Below are 26,697 nucleotides of genomic sequence, written 5' to 3'. Positions count from 1 at the left end.
GAGTTGAGTTGTTTTAATTTTGAATGAAAAGAAAGCAATATGTATTATTTCTAACTTTATTTTACAGTTAAATTATTATTTTTGTATACAGGGATTTTTTAAGCACTTTGTTCCTAAATGAACATTGTGGAATTTGGCATATTTGTTTTTGCAGTAGTTTTTGGGGGGTTATTTTTATTATACAGATATATATCGTATATCGAGAGACAGTAAAAATATATCAAGATATATTTTTTGCTAATTAAAGGTCCTATATTACACAAAACATAGAAGTTTCATTTTGTTTCATTCACACGTGTTTGAGTAATACTGGATTATTAGTCTATCTACATCGCCAAAGCTCGAAATGCTCAGTTCCACCTTGTGATGTCATGCCGTGGTAGTTTTCAAGTTAACAGCTACCATTTACATTTACTTCAGTAGAGACTGGTAATTCTAAGGCTATAATTATCCAAATGATTCTTGTGAAGATGAGTTTAAAAACACAATATGTACATGACATCACAAGGTGGAGCAGATAGTTTTGAGTTTGAGAGAAGAACTGAGGCTACGTTTACATGATGACGGCCTGAACAGAAGACGCAAAAGTGGCATCGCGTCTTCACTTTTTATTCCACGTTTAGACGAGCGTTTTTGGGAAGAAATCTGAAATCTGCAAAAAAATAAATAAAAAATACAGCATATCAATATTGTATCACCACATTAAACAATATTTTTGCACAGCCCTAAATCACATCTTCTTTTTATCTCTCTTGTTTATACCGATTGATTTCAGTCTGGTCCTCGTCGATTGTTTGCCCGGTCAAACATGATCGTGCAGTCAATTTATTTATTATTTTTCAGTGACATTTAAAACTTATCATTTACAAATAATAATTTCTCTCACCTCATATTAAGAGTTTAGTGCTTTACTTATTGATTCTGCAGAAGTACACCAAGTTTTTCGGTCCCTGTGATGCTTTTCTTTTATTTTCTTGCTTTATTTTTTCCGATGCAGACAAAACATACGTGTCCTTGATTGACTAATCCATTTGTCAATCGTGCCCATCTTCATAAAGTATTGAAAAAATGTGGTTTGGGGTTTATTTGTTTGTGGGGTTTTATTGAAATTTGGGAGATTTTTTTTTGCTAATTTTTGTAGCAAGAGCTTTCACAACCATGATGAAGAAATATACTACATAAAAATATATCTGTATTTCCAAGAATTTGTGAAAAAATCTCCAAATTTTGACCAAGAATAGCAGACATTTTTGTGATTCTTTTTATTTTTTACTTAACAAGTACCAGATGTTCCCAGAGCATCTGTACAGTTTATAATCTCATCACTGGGCCGTTTTCTGAGAACCACAATTGCATTCTCTACAGTGACATTGAACTTGTCACTCTGTCATTCTCATGTAATTATATTAATATTTCAGACTTGATTGTGATAGGAAAACCTTGAAAAAAATGATTCAATACAACAATGATATAAAAATGAAAATTCTTTTTATATAATTGAATACATTTTTTAATACAACATAATACTTTCTCTAGTCATACCTAGTTCTGATACAGAGCTACACCATTCTAAAACTTTTCAGGAAATGTCCAAAAATTGTCTTATATTTGTGATTTTATTTCAGTATCCATAATTATTCAAATAAGTATCTAGTATTTGGGTAAAAAAAAAAGGTCAACTCACTCATAGCAACCAAATTACACTACTACAAGTACTATAACTTCAATAACTTTACAAGTAAAATGTTTTCATGATCTCAAAGTACTACAAATACAACTCATAAGTACCTCGTCATTTATCAGTCCAGTCAAAGTTCTCTCAAGGAAAGCCTCAAAGGGCCCATATTACAAATTAAAGGTGCATTGTGTAACTTTTCTGGTGGAGGGTCTGTGAAATGCTTGTCTCCATGGAGATGTTATTGCTACTTGTAATTGAATAAATGTAACAGCTGTTTATAGGGTTCCCAATCTTTTTCAATGACAAAATTTCAAAGTTTTCCATGACTTTTTCATGAACTAAAGTGAATTTTCCATGACTTTACAGCACCTACATGTGTAGAATTGATCAGACTTTTAGGGCTAAATATGAAATGTTAATTCTTTCTACTCACCTTATGGTTTGGTTTTATAGTTTTTTCAACATTCAAAATCCTGTCAGTGCATTTATTGTCGTCTCTTTTAAACAAAAGGCACAGACGTTCAGAAATAATCATAACAGCCTCATGATAACTTAACAGAACGCTGCAGTTGCATGAAAGATATACTAAAATTCCATGACCTTTCCAAAACTTTCATTGAATTTACAAAATTCCATGACTTTTCCAGGATTTCCATGACAGTGAGAACCTTGTGTTTAATGTCATACTGTGGAACATTCCAGACAGAGCAGTGAAATATAGAAACAAGCAGCAACCAAAAAGTTACAGTGTCCCTTTAACACACAAACCCTGCATATTTAGGCTGAGCTCTTCTCTCAAACTCAAAACACTCCGTTCCACCTTGTGATTTCCGAAAGTGCTCCACTGTGTTTTTAAAATCCACACACCTTCACTAGAATCATCTGGACGATTTCAGCCCTGGAATTGACAGTTTCTCCTGAACTAAAGCTTGAGAGCAAATACTGGAGGGTTAAAATTTCACGATGAAATACTTCAGAGTTGTTTTGAATACAAAAAGTGTTATTTTAACTATTTGAAAGATAAATGCGAGTTCAAGTTGGGGTTATTTGCCAGAGTTGATATGGTTGAAGTTAATTCAACTTCCCTTAGTGTTAATTTGACACCTCCCACCCGCCACTTCAAACTCCCACGAGAGAAGACCAGTTGGAACCAGTTTTGTACATAATTTCATCTTAAATTAACTAAAATAAAGTGTAAAAATAAAACAAAACTCTGTGTGTTGTTAAGCTAAATCAGGATAACCCTACAAAGTGTTGTCCGTTTAGTCTCAAAACATTAATAAAACTCTTGATCTCGGGGTTAAACAGGAACTTTGGTCCAGTGTTAATTAACTCTCACAGAATCAAATCCACTTTTTGCTGTGTATAATGTAGCTTTGGAGATATAGACAGACTAATCAAACTCAAAATACTCTGAAAATAAATATGTAAATGAAACAAAACACAACTCCAGGTATGTTTTTGAGGAGGTAACAACTTTCAAACACGGCTCAAAGCTCACAAGAGTACATTTTGTGTAATATAGGAGCCATGTTGCGAACAGTAAAGACCATTATATTTTTAGCCATAGACACCCTTATCTTGTGACTGCCCTGGGAGAACAGGGCATGACCGGAGGAGGTATGTTGGTGATCTTACATAGGGGATGGAGGAGACTAGGCCCTGGGCAGCTGCAGCACAGGGTGGAATAGCAGATAGCTTATCCGTGATCAGGAAGCTAACGGAGCATTCACTAGATAGATGTCTGTGGGCTACTGGGTCTAGCAACATTTTTCATTTTTACAATAAGAAAACAAATATGGTGCACGGAAGTGACGTGGGAGAGATTTAGTCAAAAAGATTGATTTGTAGTGATGCTAAATTAGAAAAACAAGTATACAAAACTAGAAAAAATACAGCGAAACTAATGAAAAAGTGATATATTATTGTATTATCTTTAAGTATTTTCTGATCTATGTTATAATGTTTTCCTCATCACAAACATGCTGTAAACAGAAAACACTCAAGTGGTAATACAGGAAGTGCTTCACTATGTTTTTAAATTCCATACACCTTCACTAGAATCATTTGGATCAGCATTTCAGAGTGTTTAAGAGAAGAACACAGCCTAAATATCCAGGGTTTGTGTGGTAAACATGTGTAAATGAAACAAAACATAACTCCAGGTAGGTTTGTGATGAGGAAACAACATTATAACAGATCAGAAAATAGCGTAATATGAGCCCTTTAAAATAATCTACAAGTTCTAGTAAAGGTAAACACAGGGTTGGTTCTCCAAAGTGAGCCATTGGAGAAGAATGACCTTAGACAGAGAGCTGCGCAGGACTCCAGAGGTGGCAGTGAGCTTTTATGTTATGTGCAGATGGAGACAGTCTATGGCATCGTTTCCCAAAGACTGGGTCGTGACTCTCAGGTGGGTCGCAAGAGATTTTTATTTTTTTTTGGGTTGCCTTGTCACGATCTGCATGCAGGTCTGCAATATACTGCTGTAAACATGGATTAGTGACCTTATCGTCATTCTGGATAAGCATTTCATCAGAATATCTTGTCCTCAGTAGGGCCAGTGTTTCTATGCTTATTCCTTTTACTACTACATACATGTGTGAATTGGGATTTTCTGTGCTCACAAAAATAAAGACAAAGCACAAAAATAGACTGAATGCTGCGTCTGATATGTGTGCTGCGCTCTCCTCCTGCACCCCAGACTGGACATGCAATAAAAACACAGACAGGCCCACATATCTCGTTAGAAATGTTGAAATGTTAAGACATGTTCTGTATAATTTCTAATCTTTTTAAAATGATTTACTGACTATTTTGTTTCAGTATTGCTGGTTCAATTGAATGTTGAAAAGAAAAAGAAATGGGCTACGTTTAATGTCCAAATTGGCGACTTATGGTTATCTTTAATTTCTGGGTCAATGACTTGAGTACTAATTGTTCAGAGACACGATCACTCAGTCAACAATAAAATATCCTCATTAATGTTCAAAAATGGTCAAATCCACCTTTATTTTGTGATTTACGAATAATGTCTATTGACTTGGGTCGCAAAGGTTTGTGACTTTTGAAATATGGGTCCCCAGAAAAAAAGTTTGGTAAATACTGATCTATGGTGCAGATGGGAGACAGATTCAGAAGGACAAATAAAATTGATTTTAGCTTTACACTCTTGACATCACGTAACAAAACTCAAATTATTCTGTGTGTCCTAAACTGGTTTGGACACTGAGGTCTGGATTTGAAACATGTATTGCTGCTTTGGGGAAATACCTGAACAGGGTTATGTGTTTCCAAATCAGGATCCAATCTGCAGAATTCACCAAAAAGAAAGTTAAATAAACGTGTAGAAGATCGCAGCAATGATTTTGGGTGTTCTGTACTATGAGAACCTTTTGCAGTTCCTTCTTGGTAGCCTAGCAGTTTTACATCAAATCAAGTCTATTTATAAAGCTCATTTAAAGTGGAAGTTACAAACATTTTTTAAGAAAAGATTAATGCATGAGGCCCATTCTCTCCACTACTCCAGAGAGATGCAGGCAAATACCAATGACTAAGTGCTTAAGCTATATTTAGAAGACCAGACTAAATGATATGGATGACACACAGAGTACTTGTGAAAATGTGTGAATCCCATTTAGAAACTTGAACAGATTTTCCCTGAGATGAGACCGTACCCGCTGGTTTAGCTGTAAAATCCACCCAGAGAACTGCACAGTGACGTTAAAAGCAGATACAATGCAAAAAGAATAGAAAAGAAAATGTGGTGCTACACATTACCTATGCAGAACTGCTTTTGCATAGATAATGCTTTTGAATACAAAGAAATCATCCGCCAAAGCGTTAGCACTATGTTGCAATGGCATAACAAGTTAGCCATAAAACATTGCTGTCTATTGTGAAATGTTTAGGGGTCTAAATACTGATCAGGAAATACAGCTAGAAGTATAAAAATACTTCTCATCTCTTGTATATAGCTAAGAGATATTTTTGTACTACTGTATTTTTCGGACTATAAGTCACACTTTTTTCATGGTTTGGGTGGTCCTGCCATTTATATATTAAAATTTTCACAATGACAGCCACAAGAGTGCGCTCTAGGCATGTGTGTCAGTATCTGCTACTTCTGTACCACTGACACGTCACTCTACTGCACATGTCTCCTGCCGAAAGAGCCGCTGTCCCGTTTGTATCATATCAGTCGATCACGCCATTACTCATGTACCACTGAAAATTTTAAATTTAAACAAACTTATAAAGACAACTGAGAAGACTGAACACAAATGCCCCCAAACAGAAAATTATATTTTGCAGATTACATCCTGCAAGTAGCGAAATATTCAGCTGAAAACAGTAATCAAGCAGCAGAAAGAAAGTTTGGAGTGAACGAGAAACTTGTGACACCGAGAGGGTGCAACATACAACTTTCCTGGAAGTCACTGGATGGATGGACAAAGCCTGGACTTCAGAGACACCAAAACCATCCTGTCGGGACTCAGAAAGGCTGGAATAATTCTAACTGGAACTGATGCTGAGTCTGACGACAGCTACACAGAAGAGGAAGCCACACTCCGTTTACCTCCGGAGGTTGAGGAGTTGCTCAGAAGTGACACCGAGGATGAAGAATTCAGTGGATTTAGTGATTTGGAGTGAGATGGAGAGTTTGGTAAACTTGTTCTGTTCTGTTGTTTATGTTCCAGTTTATCTGAAGAACTGTTCATATGTGACATTAACAGTCTATTTTTCTCTGTTCTGTTGTTATTACTAGAATTTGACTTTAAAGATGAAATGTCGGTTCCTGGTCTCTGATTTTATAAAATAAATTTCCCCCAAAAAGTGGAACATATATATGTTTTGTTCTTCTTCGTAACACATTTTTTGGCTGATGCAACTTATACTGTGGAGCAACTTATAGTCCAAAAACTACGGTACTACATGTCTATACAAATTTTTTTACTTGTACTTATACTTTTATAGAATTATTGAAATTAGTTGAAATGAGCAGTCTAACCCAACACTTTCTAAACTCCACAATGTCATGAATGCAACCTTTTGGACACTTTTTATAAAAAGACAAAAGAAGAAACTGGACTTACTCCTGCATTTCTTTGAGGGACACAGAGATCTTGATGTCGTGCCCAAGCACGTGCAGAGTGGCCAGGATGTCTGCCCATTGCACCATCTCACCCAGAGGACCCCCTTTGAGCACCTTGGGGCTGAAAACGTCCCCCGACTCCTCTGTCAGAAAGCCCACGTGCACCAGGATCTGAAGAACATCAAGAAAAAAAAGAATCATTAAAACTCCTATATTATCCCAAACCCTGGTGAGCTTTAAGTCATGTTATAATGTTGTTATCTCATCAAAAACAGACCTGGAATTGTGTTTCATTTCATTCACACATGTTTGAGTAACCCTTTATTATTATTAGTTTGTCTACATCTCCAAAACATTATAACACACATCAGAAAATAGAGTAATATGGGCCCTTTAAAACTTCCCTTTATACCTCACTGTATGAAGATCTATGCCATACTGTGGGACACTGAAGATACTTTGCAGTGACATCTCGCTGGGGGTGTTCTGCCTGTATGTTTATGATGGAATGTTAAGCAGGTACAGTGGGAACACAATGTACATATTTGCAAATACTGTCAAAAAAGTTTTAGGATTGTCTGAAAACTCAAGAAAAAATGGATTTAAACATCACATTTTCAGGAGCCTGTGACCATTATGAGAGTTCATGGTCCTGTTAAGGAGTTTGATTTTCAACAAAACCATGAGATTGACAAACAGCTCACCTCTTATAGTTCCAGCTAAACCAGTTCTGTCTGGTTCTTACCTTCTCAAAAACATACCTGGAGTTGTGTTTTGTTTCACAAATGTTTGAGTAATCCTTTATTATTAACATGTCTACATCTCCAAAGCTCAAAATATTGTCTCTCTGTTTCACCTTGTCATGTCTTGAAGTAGGAGTTTTCAAGTTTTCAGCTACCTTTTAACTTTAGTTCAGCACAGTTTGGCGAGCCCAGGACTGAAATTATCCAGATGATTCTAGTGAAGGTGTAAGGACTTTGAAAAAAAGAAAAAGCGTAGTCTATTGGGACATGTTTGCAAATTATTTTTTAAGGTCCGATATTACACAAAACTGACTCATGTGAGCTTTTTGTCATGTTCGAATGTTCTTAATTTCTTAAAAGCATACCTTGAATTGTGGAGTTGTTTCATTCACACATGTTTGAGTAATCCTGCACGACTCGGCAGTGTACTTCTCCAAAGCTCAAAATACTCTGTTCCACATTGTGATGTCATGAAGCTGTAGTTTTCAAGTTTTCAGCTACCTTTTACCTTTAGTTCAGCAGAGAGTGGCCATTCTAGAATCCGTGTATCATGCGTTCATTCATTTTTCAATATAAAACCAAACATAAGAAAATGAAAATACAACAATTTTCTTCATTATTTGTCTCCAAAACCAAAATGAAAAAATGGATAACGATTAGTTTTTTCAGTTTTCGATTTTGTGTTTAAATGAATAATGGAAAAAAACAGATAACGGCCGTTTACGTGACTTAAACTGCGATGCCGGACTGAACCAAGACTAAACCAGGTCTGACCAAACCAAGACTGAAACCAGGACTGAAACCGGGACCAGACCAGAACCAGGCCGTGATTCAGACCGGGACTGAGACCAGGACCAGTTGGTTTAGTCCTGGTTCAGTCCTGGTTTAGTTCGTATGGGGTGCAAAAGTCCGGCATCGCAGTTTAAGTTTTGGAAACGGCCGTTATCTGGTTGTGTTTTTTTTTTTTTCATTTTTCAATTAAACACAAAATCAAAAACTAAAAAAAAAAAAAAATCATTATCCATTTTTTTCATTTTAGTTTTGGAGAGACATAATGAACAAAACAGTTACTTTTTCCTGTTCTTATTTTTGGTTTTATTTTGAAAAACGAATGAACGAATGATACACAGATTAGTTATCCAAATGATTCTAGTGATGGTGTATGCAGTTTAAAAACACAGTGGAGCACTTCTTGTATTATCACATGACATCACAACGTGGAACAAAGTGCGGTTTTGTTTGAGAGAAGAATTGATCCTAAATAAGCAAGATTTGTGTGTTAAACATGAATGAAACAAAACAAATCCAGGTATATTTGTGATGAGAAAACAACATCATAACACAGATCAGAAAAATGATTATGAAAAATTACTTTTTCCAATTAGACAAAAAATTGAAGAGAATTTTCATATACCGCAGTACAAACAAACCAATTAATCATCGTTTTTAATAAAAATTTTAACTCCAATTGGGCCATTAAGTGACAGCGTTATGTGATAATAAAATGGTCTGTTTTTAAACTGCTCCACTCTGTAAAAAAAAATGATTTGGTGTTTTCTAGGAGCGTTTGAATATTCGCTTTGATTAAACCAGCCTCATGTTTTGCAAGCCTCAAAGACAAAGAACAAAACTTTAAATGAAAATCCGCACAGCAAGGATCTAGTTCCAATGAAACACAATCACAAACTAAAAACAAAACTGGAACTCAACTCAGCTGAAGGAATAATTGATATGCATAAGGGTACACCACAGCAGCTTTTTAACTGCTTACGGCCAGACTCATTTGTATGCTGTTAAACCTCTAATGAAATTAACGTTATTTGAACAGATGGTGGCGTTTATTTTTGCATTCTATTTCTCCTGGCTCCCAAACTTCAAAGATAGGTCTCCTCGCTGACCATGGACCCCTGCCAGGCATCTCTTTGATTCAGTTTGGACTTTTATTGAATCCGCCAGGGGTGAAAACATACTTCCTGTCTATCAAAATATCTCAGCGACCAGAGGCACATTTCAGTGCTCATATAATTAAAGTGGCTGTACCTGATTTTTTCATGTATTTAAAGTGAGGTATTAAACTTCTATTGGCTATTACTGTATTTTTCGGATCATAAATCACTCCAGAGTATAAGTTGCAGCAGCCAAAAAATGCATAATGAAGAAGAAAAAAACATATATAAGTTTCACCCACACTATAAGTCGCTCCTTTTTGGGGGAAATTTATTTTATAAAATCAGGGACCAGGAACCGACATTTTATCTTGAAAGGCAAGTTATAGTAATAATAATAGAACAGAGAACAACAGGCTGAATAGGCGTTAATATGTTTACGTAACATATTAACAATTATTCAGATAACTATAGCATAAACAACAGAACATAAGTTTACCAAACTCTAGATCTCACTCTAAATCACTAAATCCACTGAATCCATAATCCTTGGTGCCACTTCTGAGCAACTCCGTGCATCTTCGATTTTCACTGAAGTCCATGCTTTATCATTTAGTGACTTCCAGGAAAGTTGCATGGAGCACCCTCCCAGTTGCCGTGAAGCTGTGTTCTCCATCCTCGCTTTCTGCTTGTCCCTCACAAGTTTCTCGCTCACTCCAAACTTTCCTTCTGTTGCTCGATTACTGTTTTCTGCTGCATATTTCACTACTTGCTGCAGGACAGTGGCTTTTTTTGCAGGAGATATGGGCAGAAAACTGATACACAAGCCTAGAGCGCCCTCTCGCAGCTGTCAGTCTGAACATAAGTCGCACTGGAGAATAAGTCGCAGGAAACACCCAAACCATGAAAAAAAGTGCGAGTTATAGTTAGAAAAATACGACAACTGCTAACATATAACATTTTCATTACAGACGTGCAAAATCCTCAGAGAAAAAAAGGTCACAGTCTCCGGCAATGGTAAACAGGGGGAAATGAGAACTGCGATTAAAAATGTTTTAATTCGGAATAAAAAAATGATTCAGTTTCCTAATGATTATTCAGAATTAAATTTATTCAGAATTAAACTTAAATCCGGATTCCGTTCTGTGCCATCCTCTGCACATGGTGAAAGTGAGAATGTACTATGGACTACAGGTCCGGGCGGGTTGCTACTGTCCTCTGTGCTCGAGGACTGCAGCTGGTACTGAGGTGGTGCAAAACGTCCAGACAGAAGCGTCCCATTTGGTTGGTTATATTTTGTTCTGAACAGTCCGACCTTCGAGCATTTGGTTCTTCCCCGGGGGAAAGCGCTTCTCAGGCCAAGTCACCTAACACCACTCCCCGCTGCAGCTAATCTGAGTCTGACCTGGACCTGAGCTGCTTCCCGTTGGTTCAGGAGTCAGGGTTTGGACCCCTGTTCCCCAGTTTGTATGGGCGGATCCCCCCCCCCCAAAAAAAACAAAAAAAAAACCTCTCTGGTTCAATGTGATTCATGTGAATGACCCAGTTGATCAAGAAAAAGGAGATTGTAAGCCAAAAAGCGACAAGCTTGAGAGTCTGTCATTAGTGCTCTATCTTACTGTTTCAAAAATGCTATATCAGCTGAAAACGAAATATTAACATGTTTAAGGGTTGCTTACAGGCAAAACAACATTTATTTTTTTTTGTTTTTGGTCACTTTGGTCTTTTTATGCTTCCACATGAAAGCATACACGCTTTCATGTGGAGACAACAAAACTGTCCACTCTGCACTGAAAGATGTTTTAATATTGAATTTTACCTGCAGCCACTGAGTTACAGTATATGGGACATTGTAACTTCAAAGGCCGTTATATCAGAACGCATTTTTCTCAGGTAGGGATATGAGGATCAGTCTTTAAAAAAACACTTTACGATCTTGTACTTAACAAGATTTTGGTGAATCATATAGAAGGATTTGTGATATCAAATTCCAACCCTGATTTATTAAAGTTTATTAGATGTACTAGGAGTATTTACACACTGATTTAATGAATTTTTAGCGCTCTGAGAATGTTGAGAACATCTAACCAGAAATGACTTTGGTTTACTGTCAGTCTGATCTGCATTAGACCATTTCATTTCTTTGCGCCTCAGTGCAATATGTTTCTGTCTGAGTGTAATACACTGAGAAGCACAATACACTGTGAATATAATGATGTATAATGATCTTGATGCAAGTGCAGCGCATTGATCAACAATAAACAACTGTACTAACATGTGCTAGCTTTGTTCTGCTAAGAATGCCAGCTCAAGACAAGTTGCCACCTCTGAAAATACAGTGGTTTATAAGAAGATTAAGTCAGCATTTGGTGATTTTATTATTTTCTCTCTTTTCCCCCTCCCAGTTTTTTGTTGTTTTACTCTCTTATCTAATCATAATGTTGCCGTGTGGAGCTTCTCCTTAGCCAGCCAGAACCCTCTAGTTTGCTGTTTCAAATCCACTCTTTTAGCGCACTCATGTAAAAGGACAGGTTCAGGACTACCACCATCTAATGATTTTTACTTGTAGATTTAATGTCCTATATTATGCAAAATGGACTCAGGTGAGCTTTAAGTCATATTGCATAATGATACCTCAAAAAACATACCCAGTGTTAAGTTTTGTTTAATTCAAATGTCAAAAGTCTGTGTACATCTCCAAAAACTCAAAATGCATTTCTTCTCTCTTCTCTGCTTTAATGGTAGTTTTCAAGTTACAAAATGATTCTAGTGAAGGTGTATGGAGTTTAAAAACTACAGTGGAGCACTTCCTGTATTACCACATGACATCACAAGGTGGAGCAAAGTGTTTTCTGTTTGAGAAAAAAACTCATCTTAAATATGCTGGATTTGTGTATTAAACATGTGAATGAAACAAAACACAACTCCAAGAATGTTTTAGATGAGGAAACTAGAAAATAGTGTAATGTAAAAAAAAAAAAAAAGAAAATGCCAATGCTATGATGTAAAACTTGTATGTAAAACTTTGTATAAAAAACCTCAAAGGGTTACTATTTTCAGTAGCAGTACTCAGTAGCTGTGTACTGTGACTGCGTTTTTCCCCTCACTTGTACTCTAATTACTACGTTCTCTCCAGCTCTGCACTGTCTCTGTCTGAGTGTAAACTCTCTGCCGTGAACAAAAGCATCTTAATTAATGATTTGATCTCCGAGAAGGTCCCACATCACACAGGTGGAGATAAGTCCCATGACGGAAGGCCCCAGGGCGCTACATGCGGGTTTCCCCCTGGTTCGGTGCACTCGGGAGGGGTGAGTATGTGTGTCTGTGTGTCATGGAGGTACTGGGGGCGGAGGGACATATCAAAAGGCTGTTATCTGCCTCTGGGGGGGATACAGAGGGGCCGAGAGGAAGTGGTTGGAGAAGAGAACAGTGAAGAATGCGCCACACACGGAGGGAGTCGCTCATCAAATGTGCACTACCCAGCGTCTCCGTGCACGTGGATAGACAATAATAAGGGCTGTGTTTAGAAATCGTAGTGATAAGTGAACAATGTACGTATTTACTGCTTGGTTCTTGAAAAGAAAGGCAGTATGATTTGAATTTTGTAGTTGAGCTGATAGGACGACTGGCACAAGATGGTAACAAGATACTTTTTTTTGCATACATTTTTAGCAGGTAGTAGTAGAAGTTAATTTATTGAAAAAAGACAGTAACGCAGTTTGTAATCATTCAACTAAGTATATCAGAGCAAAGTGGTTAAAGCACTCGTCCACTGACTCTTGTTTTGTGTCCGTAGGCAAGAGATTTCATTCATCTTGCCTAATATGAATGATGTGTGTGTGTGTGTTATATGATGTGTGTGTGCTGCATGCGCACACACATCAATCAATCAGTAGTATAATTAATATTTATTCCAATAGCAGGGTAATTTAATATTTAACCTCCCCTGTCCGCTCCAGTCATAGCTTGTTGCAACAGTTCACAAAAACACACCTCATTTGGTTATTCCTCAGTGCACCAGTAGAGGGCAGGTTCTTGTACCCTAATGGCACCTCTGGCATTCTGTATTCTCTGTAATCAGGACTAGATTTTTTTGATCTGGAAGATGCATAAATATACTGAGTTATAGTAACAGCACTCATGCCTCACAGCAACATGATTCAAGGTTCAACTCCCAGGCTGCCCAGGCCTTTCTTTACAGAGTCTGGAACGGCAGGGTTTCCTCTGGACTCTCCGGTCGCGGTAGTACTGACCAGCTCAAGATCCAGCATTACAAGACTTAGTACTGTGATGCCTATTACTCCTGGCAGGTTGACCCAGTGAAGGATGGATCAAATGCAGAAACAAATGTCCATACAGGGAAAATAAAGTGTACCTTATAATATATATAAATGTGTAAAATATGGGGGGAAAATGCACCAGAACTGGTTAGTTCTCTTCAGTAATAGCGTTTTTAGGGCGACTGAGAACCGTGCCGGTGCCAGTTCCTGCACCTAATCTCTGACGAGTTCACACTGAAAATCAGAGGGAACTGAAAAGTTGGTGCCCAACAGGAACCAAGTAAAACTTGTTGTTTTCAAGCAAACCATAACGACACAGTAGATGTCAGCAGGTTCATCTGGATCAAACGTGGCAAAATAAACAAAGAAAACGTGTGTGTGGAAAATCTAGAAATCAACTAACAAGAACATTGTGCAGTGGTCAGCAGAGGAGACCAAATATTTGCTATATCTGTTTTCGCCAGTTAAGATTTCATCTTTGGATTTGGTGTCACTGCCGCCTTCTCCACAGCATGTGTTGGAGCAGAACTCAGCGCAGATAAATAATGATTTGTATGAGTACAAATGTTTGCTGCTGTTGATAATGCAATTCATGATTTTTATTTTCATTGCTTGTGCCATTCGCTTTCATATAGCCTTGTTTTTATTTACTTTGTCAATGATACATCATGGGTTCACTTAAATGGTATGAACGCAGGTCGCTCACAAGTAAGCTCTCTGAAAACAGCTTAAGAGAATATGGCTTGTGCTAATATTATTGAAAATAATAATTGCATAATACTCAGGTGATATTCTTCTTCTGTATCTTCAATGTTAGCAAAGGAGAAATTAAATTCTGTCACCAGGACAAAAGTTTTTTGATCAAGTTTTTTTTTTTTTTTTTTCCCCTCAGTCGTTCAGGTAGGAACTAGAGCAAAGAAGAAATTCTGTCAAAATCTGTTGTTTCACTCCAGTCATTATTTGTAACAGAATATAAGCCCTATTGATTAATGGAAACAGTGTTGACCAGGTCCCCTCCATTGATGCACAGTGGACACAGGCCTAACTTTACCATAATCTGCCCGTCCGTGCATCCCCAAGGAGCAGGCCGACATAAGCAGATTTACCCACGCACACTAATCATTCCCCAACCCGCAGCATCGGCACTAAAAAGCCCAAGAATGTGTAAAGAGCCGCAGGACACAAAAGCTCACTAGCTGATCAAAAGGGGAATTAAGGGTGACTTCTTCCACTGCGCCATTGTCCGGGCATTTCATCAAGTATCAGTCCCCGAAAAGGATGAAGGATTTCGGAATTAAAGACGCTCTGTGCCCCTCTTTCTCCTTCACCTTTAAATCCTCCACACTTTCACTTTTGCAGCATGCCACATTCAGAACGCCTTTTCTGAACCTGACTTCAAACGGACGCGGCCTTCATGGGGAGGACTGGGTGGACTGGTGTGCTGGTGTGTTGGGGTGGGTGCAGAAGTGCGGAGTCTTGTGTGTGCATTGGGCGACCAGGATAATGACCATGACACCCTGATCCCTGCTGTGCTGCTTTTAAGTCCTTGTTTAAGGTTTGGCTTCGGTACACACTTTGATGCACCGCGGTGATCACAGGAGTAACATGGGTTTGGTTATTTTTGCATAATATTCTGAAGGTATTGCATGTTTAAAGGGCCCATATACGCTATTTTTGGATCTATTTTATAATGTTTCCTCATCACCAACGACTTGTGATGTCATGTGGTAATACAGGAAGTGCTCCACTGTCTTTTTTAATTCCATACATTGTCACTAGAATCATTTGGATGATTCCAGCTCTGAAAATGAGTCTCTACTAAACAAAAGGTAAAAGGTAGCTGGTAACTAGAAAAATACCACTTCATGACATCATAAGGTAAGGTGGAACAGAACATTTTGAGCATTGGAGATGTGGACAGACTAATAACAAATGTGTGAATGAACAAACACAACTCTGGATATAAGGCAAAACTAATTTTATTTTATGAAAGAAATCGTCTAGAGCCCATTTAATGACAATATTAGGCAACTTAGGCAATGCGTATATCCTGTTTCCTTATTAAAATACCTGGTTTGTGTTTTGTTTCATTTTGCTTGCTTGAGTTATCCTGATTGCTTAGGTATTTCCCCTCCAGAACTCTTCTCTGTTCCATTTTTTATATCATCAGGTGGTAATAAAAGTGTTTTTGTTGTTGTTGTTGTTGTTTTAAGTCATGCACTGTCACTGAACTTGTGATCATTTTGGTGCTCATCAAAACTAAAACATAAAGTAGAGCTTGTGTCCAAATAGTTAATAATGAGTATTTTTGTAGTATGTATTGATGGCTGTGTTTATATATTTCATGTTATTTTGACTACGTCTGGTAACAACTGAAGCTCCAAGTTTCTTCCTTCCTGTATGTAGAATCTAAGAGGCCAACAGGCTTTGGTATCTTCAAAGTGTTCTTCACAATAAAGATCATTCCCTCTCTACTTGATTAGCCATCCGGTACCTTTAAACATGCACACAGCAGCCACACACCTCCAGTGAACCAAGACAGCCAGCTGCTTCCATCTGATGCCAAAACAGATCTTGAAAACTTCACAAAGCACTTTTTCCTATGGTGTTTCCTGTGCTGTGATGACAAAAAACATGGCTGAAGTCCATGGCTGAAGTCCATTCCATGCAACCAGATCTACAAATCATTGGAATCACTTTGGTATTACTTCTTATATGATATAAACTGTGTAACTGCATTTTGCAGTTTGTCACTATATATTATTTTTTCTGTTTTTGGGCAACACACTTCACCCACAGGGCCTATGTGTATTAAAGCTGTTGCCCATTTAAAAATGTAAAGTAATAGTATTTCCATGCATATTTTTATTAATAATAATACATTTTATTTATTAGGTGCCTTTCTGGACACTCAAGGTCGCCTTACAACAACATAAACAAGTGAAATACTATTAAAACATACACAAACAAAGTGGACCGGTATTTTAATAATAATTTAGGCCTTTAAAGGCTTCAAATGCAGTGATTTTGATCAAGATTTGTGCCAAATTTTGTTCAGCAGAAACTATTGAATTGCTTTTTAATTATCTAAATTATCTGTATATTTTAACCCTAACTTCCTGGTTGGTTGATTAGAAATAAAAATACTTTACTATTAGCTACAGACAGTGCACCAGTCTCATTTTGTCACAGTGTGCTGCTTTTACAATATACCCTGTGGGGAAAGATACAAAATACTCCATTGTTAATATGTCACGGTGTTTGTGTGATTAGTGGCTTTAGGTGCACATTGGTGACCATTTCTCTGCCAATTTGCCATAGGACACAAACAGTTTACTACCACAGTTCGCCTGCTATAAATTACACGAGATGAAATCCAGCCCATCTGCTTTAGGCATTAGTCAGTGTCCATGTGTATTAGAATCTGCATGCATTGTAATTATGTTTTGCTTGGCTCATTCACTCACTGTGCTTTCCAAAAACATAAACTAAAGTTTGAACTCAGCCTCTCTCAGTTAATGTTGCTTTTTTTGTTTTTGTTTACTACTTTCTAAATTTGATGTACATGCAGAAGACATCAATTATAAGTAGTAAGGTGGAATTATGTCGCAAAGAAAAAAAAGGTTAGATTACTACTAATCTACTAATTTTAAAAAATAAATTATAATTAAATCCTCAAATTACCCAAATTGCTGAAAAAGTCCTAACGTTTGACTAGTAGTGTATGATGAACGCTCAGTTTGTTGGCCTACATTCTTACATTCTTAGCAACTTTAATCTATAATTCACACTGACAGCCAAAGCTATTACCACCAGGTAACCAAACACTTTTCAAATCATAATACAGTTTTCTTTTACAACACGAAAAGAAGGAATTAGCTGTACAATAGCACCGCGCACACACGTTCTGGAGCTTTACCTGCTTTTGTATGTGGCGACTCTTCAGTGAGTGATTCATGTTGTAATCGCTTGTGAGCCGTGCTGTCGGAAATCCCCGGTGCCTCTGTATCTGCTCCCAAGAACAAATTGGCCTAATTGCTATTGTGGCTAAATACAACGTGTGGTTAGCTTTTCTATTTTCACTTCGCCGCTGCCGTGCTGATTTCGATTTCGTTTTAAATAAACATCCTCACCGTCGCTGTTTGTTCTGATGTGAGAAATTGTCAAAGTTTAAGTCAAGTGTTCTTCAAGTATTGACTGCTAAACTGTTGGAGCGGATCCGGTAACGTGTATGAGCAAGTACTGCCCTTCATTTAGGTAGCTACATGTCTGTTGCTAATAATACTTGGAGCTAACACTTGGAAATGTCACAAATTGAGTAATTAGCTTACAGATCATAATTTTTTGAAAAAAAATTTTTTTAAACCCTAACCTCAAGTATGCCTAAGTGGTTGGCTATAATATTAGGGTACTCTTCCCGCCTTGACAATCATTCCATCCTTTGATAATGTGTCCATTTAAAGCAACACTGCGTAACATTTCAGACACAAAACAAATGCATGTTTTTTAACTTTAAGCAATAAAACTTGGCTTAGCTTATTTATTATCCAAAAACTTTATGCAATTTGTTCACAATAATGTATGCTACGAATGGGCGATGCTATGGTGATATATATATAGGCCTATGAGCAGTTTTGCCGCAGACTGTAGCTAATGTCCTCTTTTAAACAGTTCACTTTTACGCACAGACTGTATGAAGAAGTGGACTTAAGTTTGTGTGACCTCCCCCATAACGTTCGACTCTAGTCAAATGAAGCTCACGAGGCTTGCAGTTATACGGGCAGATTTAGAGCCAGTTCCATATTAGGAATAGGAACTGATTTATGGATAAAATAGTGAAATAAAACCACCAGGACCACGTAGAGTGGGTTAATATACAAATTTTTAGACCAAATGAACACTTTCTATTTGGAGCACGGTCACTAGAAAATTAGCCAGGCCCATTTTTTTATACATACATACATACATATATATATATATATATATATATATATATATATATGTATATATATATATATATATATATATATATATACACACACACACACACACACACACAGTCTATGCTCTTGAGTAGATATAGCCTATTGTTAAATTTAAATAGATTAAAATCATGTTTAAAATTAGATTACATGTAACTATAACTTTGTATTTCTTGATTACTTGAGTAAATGAATATTACACACCTTTGATAACAATTCCATGCAAAAATATTTTTTAATTCACTTAAGGCTGTTACCCTGCATTCTACTGAATGTCCGTAGTCAATAAATCCAAGTCAGTTCTATTGACATCAGTTGTAAATGTGTTCCATTACAACAGTTGGGAAAATCTGGATGCCCAAGAATATTTATTAGCTAGTTCCTGCTAATAAATAGTCTGTTAGCTACCTTTAGCTGCTGGTGACTCAATAGACTTTGTTCACAACGACCGAAAGTGCGGGAATGTAGAGTAAACATAACTCTAATGTTACTATAAGATCAGTTTTGCTCAGGAGTAGTTCACTAATGCTAGTCATTGTTAGCCTTTAAGTTTTTGTCTTTTTTACCTTGATAATTGTGAATAAATTCTTCATGGACAGAATATGTCCTTTGTGGACTTACATTTACCCTCCATCGCGGCACTTCGGGCCGCTGTGAAAAAAAAAAAAAAAGTCTATTATGGCTGTTAGACTATTACATGTTCTTAAAAAAACTGTCTACTGTCGAATGATTTGAAAGAAAGTGTAAATGTCACCACAAAGTTTTCAGAAGACACTTCTTCTACACATACACAACTGAACATATCAAAATGACAAAAAGACAATTCTCCCCGTTTATTATGTGTGCCGCCATTTTTGCTGTGACGTAAATCCAACCGACTCAGAGTTAGTGTTTCATAATCCCGATTTTATTGGCCGTTCCATTCCAGGTGGAGGTCGAGGTGGACGTCAGTTTTTCCAGAGTCCCAAGCACAATAGAATGGAACATTAAACACTTGGTACGGATACGGTAACAGTAGCACGTGCTAGCCCACCTTGCAAGACCTCCTGTTAGCGACATAGGCTATTTCTGGAATACAAGTATGTACACAGGCTAATAATGTCAAGGATGTTTTGAGCAGTGTATGGAGGAATGAAAGCAGCGTTTGAGGGAGGCGTGACAGTGATGGAGAGAGTAGGAGTCACGGGCAGGAGCGGAGCCGGATACAGGTGGTGGTTAGCTTGGCGCGCGACTAAATGTGGGGTTAGCGTTAGTCTGCGAGGGATCCACACTGGATTAAAACTGTCACTATCAATCACCTCGCGGCAGAAGGCGGCTTTTTCGGGTAAACGTGCTAGCTGCTCAGGCGAAGATATTATGCTGTTGCACTAAAGCTAGCTAGCGTGTACATTCCTATGCACAGAAGGCAAATTTGGACTTTTTGATAGTACAGCTTTGATTTAGGCTACATCAAAATGAAACAAACAAAAATAAAAGCATTTATTACATTAGGATCAGACTACCTACAAGTCNAAAAAGTGGAACATATATATGTTTTGTTCTTCTTCGTAACACATTTTTTGGCTGATGCAACTTATACTGTGGAGCAACTTATAGTCCAAAAACTACGGTACTACATGTCTATACAAATTTTTTTACTTGTACTTATACTTTTATAGAATTATTGAAATTAGTTGAAATGAGCAGTCTAACCCAACACTTTCTAAACTCCACAATGTCATGAATGCAACCTTTTGGACACTTTTTATAAAAAGACAAAAGAAGAAACTGGACTTACTCCTGCATTTCTTTGAGGGACACAGAGATCTTGATGTCGTGCCCAAGCACGTGCAGAGTGGCCAGGATGTCTGCCCATTGCACCATCTCACCCAGAGGACCCCCTTTGAGCACCTTGGGGCTGAAAACGTCCCCCGACTCCTCTGTCAGAAAGCCCACGTGCACCAGGATCTGAAGAACATCAAGAAAAAAAAGAATCATTAAAACTCCTATATTATCCCAAACCCTGGTGAGCTTTAAGTCATGTTATAATGTTGTTATCTCATCAAAAACAGACCTGGAATTGTGTTTCATTTCATTCACACATGTTTGAGTAACCCTTTATTATTATTAGTCTGTCTACATCTCCAAAACATTATAACACACATCAGAAAATAGAGTAATATGGGCCCTTTAAAACTTCCCTTTATACCTCACTGTATGAAGATCTATGCCATACTGTGGGACACTGAAGATACTTTGCAGTGACATCTCGCTGGGGGTGCTCTGCCTGTATGTTTATGATGGAATGTTAAGCAGGTACAGTGGGAACACAATGTACATATTTGCAAATACTGTCAAAAAAGTTTTAGGATTGTCTGAAAACTCAAGAAAAAATGGATTTAAACATCACATTTTCAGGAGCCTGTGACCATTATGAGAGTTCATGGTCCTGTTAAGGAGTTTGATTTTCAACAAAACCATGAGAATTGACAAACAGCTCACCTCTTATAGTTCCAGCTAAACCAGTTCTGTCTGGTTCTTACCTTCTCAAAAACATACCTGGAGTTGTGTTTTGTTTCACAAATGTTTGAGTAATCCTTTATTATTAACATGTCTACATCTCCAAAGCTCAAAATATTGTCTCTCTGTCTTGAAGTAGGAGTTTTCAAGTTTTCAGCTACCTTTTAACTTTTGGCGAGCCCAGGACTGAAATTATCCAGATGATTCTAGTGAAGGTGTAAGGACTTTGAAAAAAAGAAAAAGCGTAGTCTATTGGGACATGTTTGCAAATTATTTTTTAAGGTCCGATATTACACAAAACTGACTCATGTGAGCTTTTTGTCATGTTCGAATGTTCTTAATTTCTTAAAAGCATACCTTGAATTGTGGAGTTGTTTCATTCACACATGTTTGAGTAATCCTGCACGACTCGGCAGTGTACTTCTCCAAAGCTCAAAATACTCTGTTCCACATTGTGATGTCATGAAGCTGTAGTTTTCAAGTTTTCAGCTACCTTTTACCTTTTACCTTTAGTTCAGCAGAGAGTGGCCATTCTAGAATCCGTGTATCATGCGTTCATTCATTTTTCAATATAAAACCAAACATAAGAAAATGAAAAAACAACAATTTTTCTTCATTATTTGTCTCCAAAACCAAAATGAAAAAACTGGATAACGATTAGTTTTTTCAGTTTTCGATTTTGTGTTTAAATGAATAATGGAAAAAAACAGATAACGGCCGTTTACGTGACTTAAACTGCGATGCCGGACTGAACCAAGACTAAACCAGGTCTGACCAAACCAAGACTGAAACCAGGACTGAAACCGGGACCAGACCAGAACCAGGCCGTGATTCAGACCGGGACTGAGACCAGGACCAGTTGGTTTAGTCCTGGTTCAGTCCTGGTTTAGTTCGTATGGGGTGCAAAAGTCCGGCATCGCAGTTTAAGTTTTGGAAACGGCCGTTATCTGGTTGTTGTTTTTTTTTTCATTTTTCAATTAAACACAAAATCAAAAACTAAAAAAAAAAAAAATTATCATTATCCATTTTTTCATTTTAGTTTTGGAGAGACATAATGAACAAAACAGTTACTTTTTCCTGTTCTTATTTTTGGTTTTATTTCGAAAAACGAATGAACGAATGATACACAGATTAGTTATCCAAATGATTCTAGTGATGGTGTATGCAGTTTAAAAACACAGTGGAGCACTTCTTGTATTATCACATGACATCACAACGTGGAACAAAGTGTGTTTTGTTTGAGAGAAGAATTGATCCTAAATAAGCAAGATTTGTGTGTTAAACATGAATGAAACAAAACAAATCCAGGTATATTTGTGATGAGAAAACAACATCATAACACAGATCAGAAAAATGATTATGAAAAATTACTTTTTCCAATTAGACAAAAAATTGAAGAGAATTTTCATATACCGCAGTACAAACAAACCAATTAATCATCGTTTTTAATAAAAATTTTAACTCCAATTGGGCCATTAAGTGACAGCGTTATGTGATAATAAAATGGTCTGTTTTTAAACTGCTCCACTCTGTAAAAAAAAATGATTTGGTGTTTTCTAGGAGCGTTTGAATATTCGCTTTGATTAAACCAGCCTCATGTTTTGCAAGCCTCAAAGACAAAGAACAAAACTTTAAATGAAAATCCGCACAGCAAGGATCTAGTTCCAATGAAACACAATCACAAACTAAAAACAAAAACTGGAACTCAACTCAGCTGAAGGAATAATTGATATGCATAAGGGTACACCACAGCAGCTTTTTAACTGCTTACGGCCAGACTCATTTGTATGCTGTTAAACCTCTAATGAAATTAACGTTATTTGAACAGATGGCGGCGTTTATTTTTGCATTCTATTTCTCCTGGCTCCCAAACTTCAAAGATAGGTCTCCTCGCTGACCATGGACCCCTGCCAGGCATCTCTTTGATTCAGTTTGGACTTTTATTGAATCCGCCAGGGGTGAAAACATACTTCCTGTCTATCAAAATATCTCAGCGACCAGAGGCACATTTCAGTGCTCATATAATTAAAGTGGCTGTACCTGATTTTTTTTCATGTATTTAAAGTGAGGTATTAAACTTCTATTGGCTATTACTGTATTTTTCGGATCATAAATCACTCCAGAGTATAAGTTGCAGCAGCCAAAAAATGCATAATGAAGAAGAAAAAAACATATATAAGTTTCACCCACACTATAAGTCGCTCCTTTTGGGGGAAATTTATTTTATAAAATCAGGGACCAGGAACCGACATTTTATCTTGAAAGGCAAGTTATAGTAATAATAATAGAACAGAGAACAACAGGCTGAATAGGCGTTAATATGTTTACGTAACATATTAACAATTATTCAGATAACTATAGCATAAACAACAGAACATAAGTTTACCAAACTCTAGATCTCACTCTAAATCACTAAATCCACTGAATCCATAATCCTTGGTGCCACTTCTGAGCAACTCCGTTGCATCTTCGATTTTCACTGAAGTCCATGCTTTATCATTCAGTGACTTCCAGGAAAGTTGCATGGAGCACCCTCCCAGTTGCCGTGAAGCTGTGTTCTCCATCCTCGCTTTCTGCTTGTACCTCACAAGTTTCTCGCTCACTCCAAACTTTCCTTCTGTTGCTCGATTACTGTTTTCTGCTGCATATTTCACTACTTGCTGCAGGACAGTGGCTTTTTTTGCAGGAGATATGGGCAGAAAACTGATACACAAGCCTAGAGCGCCCTCTCGCAGCTGTCAGTCTGAACATTTTAATATATAAGTCGCACTGGAGAATAAGTCGCAGGAAACACCCAAACCATGAAAAAAAGTGCGAGTTATAGTTAGAAAAATACGACAACTGCTAACATATAACATTTTCATTACAGACGTGCAAAATCCTCAGAGAAAAAAAGGTCACAGTCTCCGGCAATGGTAAACAGGGGGAAATGAGAACTGCGATTAAAAATGTTTTAATTCGGAATAAAAAAATGATTCAGTTTCCTAATGATTATTCAGAATTAAATTTATTCAGAATTAAACTTAAATCCGGATTCCGTTCTGTGCCATCCTCTGCACATGGCGAAAGTGAGAATGTACTATGGACTACAGGTCCGGGCGGGTTGCTACTGTCCTCTGTGCTCGAGGACTGCAGCTGGTACTGAGGTGGTGCAAAACGTCCAGACAGAAGCGTCCCATTTGGTTGGTTATATTTTGTTCTGAACAGTCCGACCTTCGAGCATTTGGTTCTTCCCCGGGGGAAAGCGCTTCTCAGGCCAAGTCACCTAACACCACTCCCCGCTGCAGCTAATCTGAGTCTGACCTGGACCTGAGCTGCTTCCCGTTGGTTCAGGAGTCTGGGTTTGGACCCCTGTTCCCCAGTTTGTATGGGCGGATCCCCCATACCCCCCCCCCAAAAAAAAATTAATAAAAAACTACTCTCTGGTTCTATGTGATTCATGTGAATGTTGACCAAGTTGACCAAGAAAAAGGAGACTGAAGCCAAAAAGCGACAAGCTTGAGAGTCTGTCATTAGTGCTCTATCTTACTGTTTCAAAAATGCTATATCAGCTGAAAACGAAATATTAACATGTTTAAGGGTTGCTTACAGGCAAAACAACATTTATTTTTTTTAGTTTTTTGGTCACTTTGGTCTTTTTATGCTTCCACATGAAAGCATACACGCTTTCATGTGGAGACAACAAAACTGTCCACTCTGCACTGAAAGATGTTTTAATATTGAATTTTACCTGCAGCCACTGAGTTACAGTATATGGGACATTGTAACTTCAAAGGCCGTTATATCAGAACGCATTTTTCTCAGGTAGGGATATGAGGATCAGTCTTTAAAAAAACACTTTACGATCTTGTACTTAACAAGATTTTGGTGAATCATATAGAAGGATTTGTGATATCAAATTCCAACCCTGATTTATTAAAGTTTATTAGATGTACTAGGAGTATTTACACACTGATTATGACATCTCATAATGTTTGAACTTTATTCATAGGAAGATGTTCAGTAATTATTTGAAGGATAAACAACAGTTGCATAACACAATTGGATCACTTGTATTACACAAGAGATCCAATCTGTGTTTTAAAGAACAAATATTATGGGAAAGTTACATAATGCGGCGTTATGCTAAAGAGCCCATATTACACTTTTTACTTTTTTCTCATCTATGTCATTATATTGTTTCCTCAACAAAAACATACAGGGAGTTGTGTTTTGTTTCATTTACACATGTTTAACACACAAATCATGCATATTCAGGCTGAGTTCTTCTCTCAAATCAAAAAAACGAAAAAAAACAAACAAACAAACAAACTCAAAGCTCAGTGAAAAACATGTACTCATGTATAGTTGCATTGTGATTTAAATTGATCCTCTATGGAGACATATTTGCATGTAGGGGCAAAATAAGTCTTGAATGTGTGGCCAAATTGACTGCAAGTAACAGGGATTGTGCAATTACTAGACTGTGCAATATTTTGGACAATGCAATGATGGGAACTGTGCAATGAATGAAGTGTGCAATATTTTTTGGTTTGGACCCTGTTACCACTAGCCTGATTCATCAGCAGATTTCACTTTGTGGAAACCGTCTGACCTCGCAACATTAGGATTCGTTCGCTCGATGGTAGGCGGGGACTTTTTTATTTAACCAATCACTGCTGTTTGGTTGTGATGTATGTAATGCACCAAATCCCGTAGGAAGAAGCACAATAACGTCTTTCCCCTTGATCAAATTCACCATTCTCTTTGTTCCAGCTTTAAATCCTCGATCTTGGGAATCGTTGCCAACACAGAATGTCTGTCTTCGTCTACATTCATCTCAACCGCTTAGTTTACTGTTGTGCTGTTCCACAAAAGGACCCAGACAGACGCTTGAGTTTGACGTCATGACTTCACAGCTCTTCACTGATTGGCCAGTGCGCGTTCTACAACGTTTGGGGTTCTTACAAACCCTCTAGCGTATTCTGATTCCTGACCTAGTCGCTGGAGAGAAATGAAATTGAGCAGAGACACTAGGTGGCGCCAACCTGGCTATGTTACCCCAGCACTTTGGGGACAACGGATGGAAATGAGCCCTCTGTGCATTAACACGCACTGTCCCAATCAAATAAATAATAATAAATACATACAAAGCACTCTGTACCACCTTGTGATGTCATGTGGTAATACAGGAAGTGCTCCACTGTGTTTTTAAACTCCATACACCTTCACTAGAACCATTTGGAAGATTTCATCTCTGGAATTGCCAATCTCCACTGAGTTAAAGATAAAAGGTAGAGAGCTATCTTTACATGACATCACAAGGTGGAACAGAGCATTTTGAGGAAGAAACATTCTAACATGGCTTAAAGCGCACAGGAGATTTAGTGTAATCTATAGGGATGTAACAATATCCAAATCTTACAGTACGATATTATCACGATATGCATCTCACGTTATAATATTTTGGAGAAGATAGTAGAATTGTAGATAGGATACTTATTGCTTTTAAAATACCTTGACAAGATTTTGGTGCAAATCAATACTGTCATAAT

The 26,697-nt window shown here is 37.4% G+C and overlaps 1 protein-coding gene across 1 annotated transcript in view; it reads right to left on the bottom strand.

The window, feature by feature from the left end:
• LOC110160690 (alpha-1,6-mannosylglycoprotein 6-beta-N-acetylglucosaminyltransferase B-like) overlaps positions 1-26,697 on the bottom strand; it is a 212,782-nt gene that overhangs the window by 111,532 nt on the left and 74,553 nt on the right. Inside the window, exon 9 of the mRNA XM_020925372.2 lies at positions 20,442-20,611. Coding sequence (XP_020781031.2) covers positions 20,442-20,611 — 170 coding nt within the window. The remainder of the gene's footprint in view (positions 1-20,441; positions 20,612-26,697) is intronic.

Source organism: Boleophthalmus pectinirostris, unplaced genomic scaffold (genome assembly GCF_026225935.1).
Source record: "Boleophthalmus pectinirostris isolate CB_2022bp ecotype Guang Dong unplaced genomic scaffold, ASM2622593v1 HiC_scaffold_17, whole genome shotgun sequence".
NCBI classification, from domain to species: Eukaryota; Metazoa; Chordata; class Actinopteri; order Gobiiformes; family Gobiidae; genus Boleophthalmus; species Boleophthalmus pectinirostris.
Note: the sequence above shows the minus strand (reverse complement) of the source record. Positions and strands in the feature narration are given on the sequence as shown.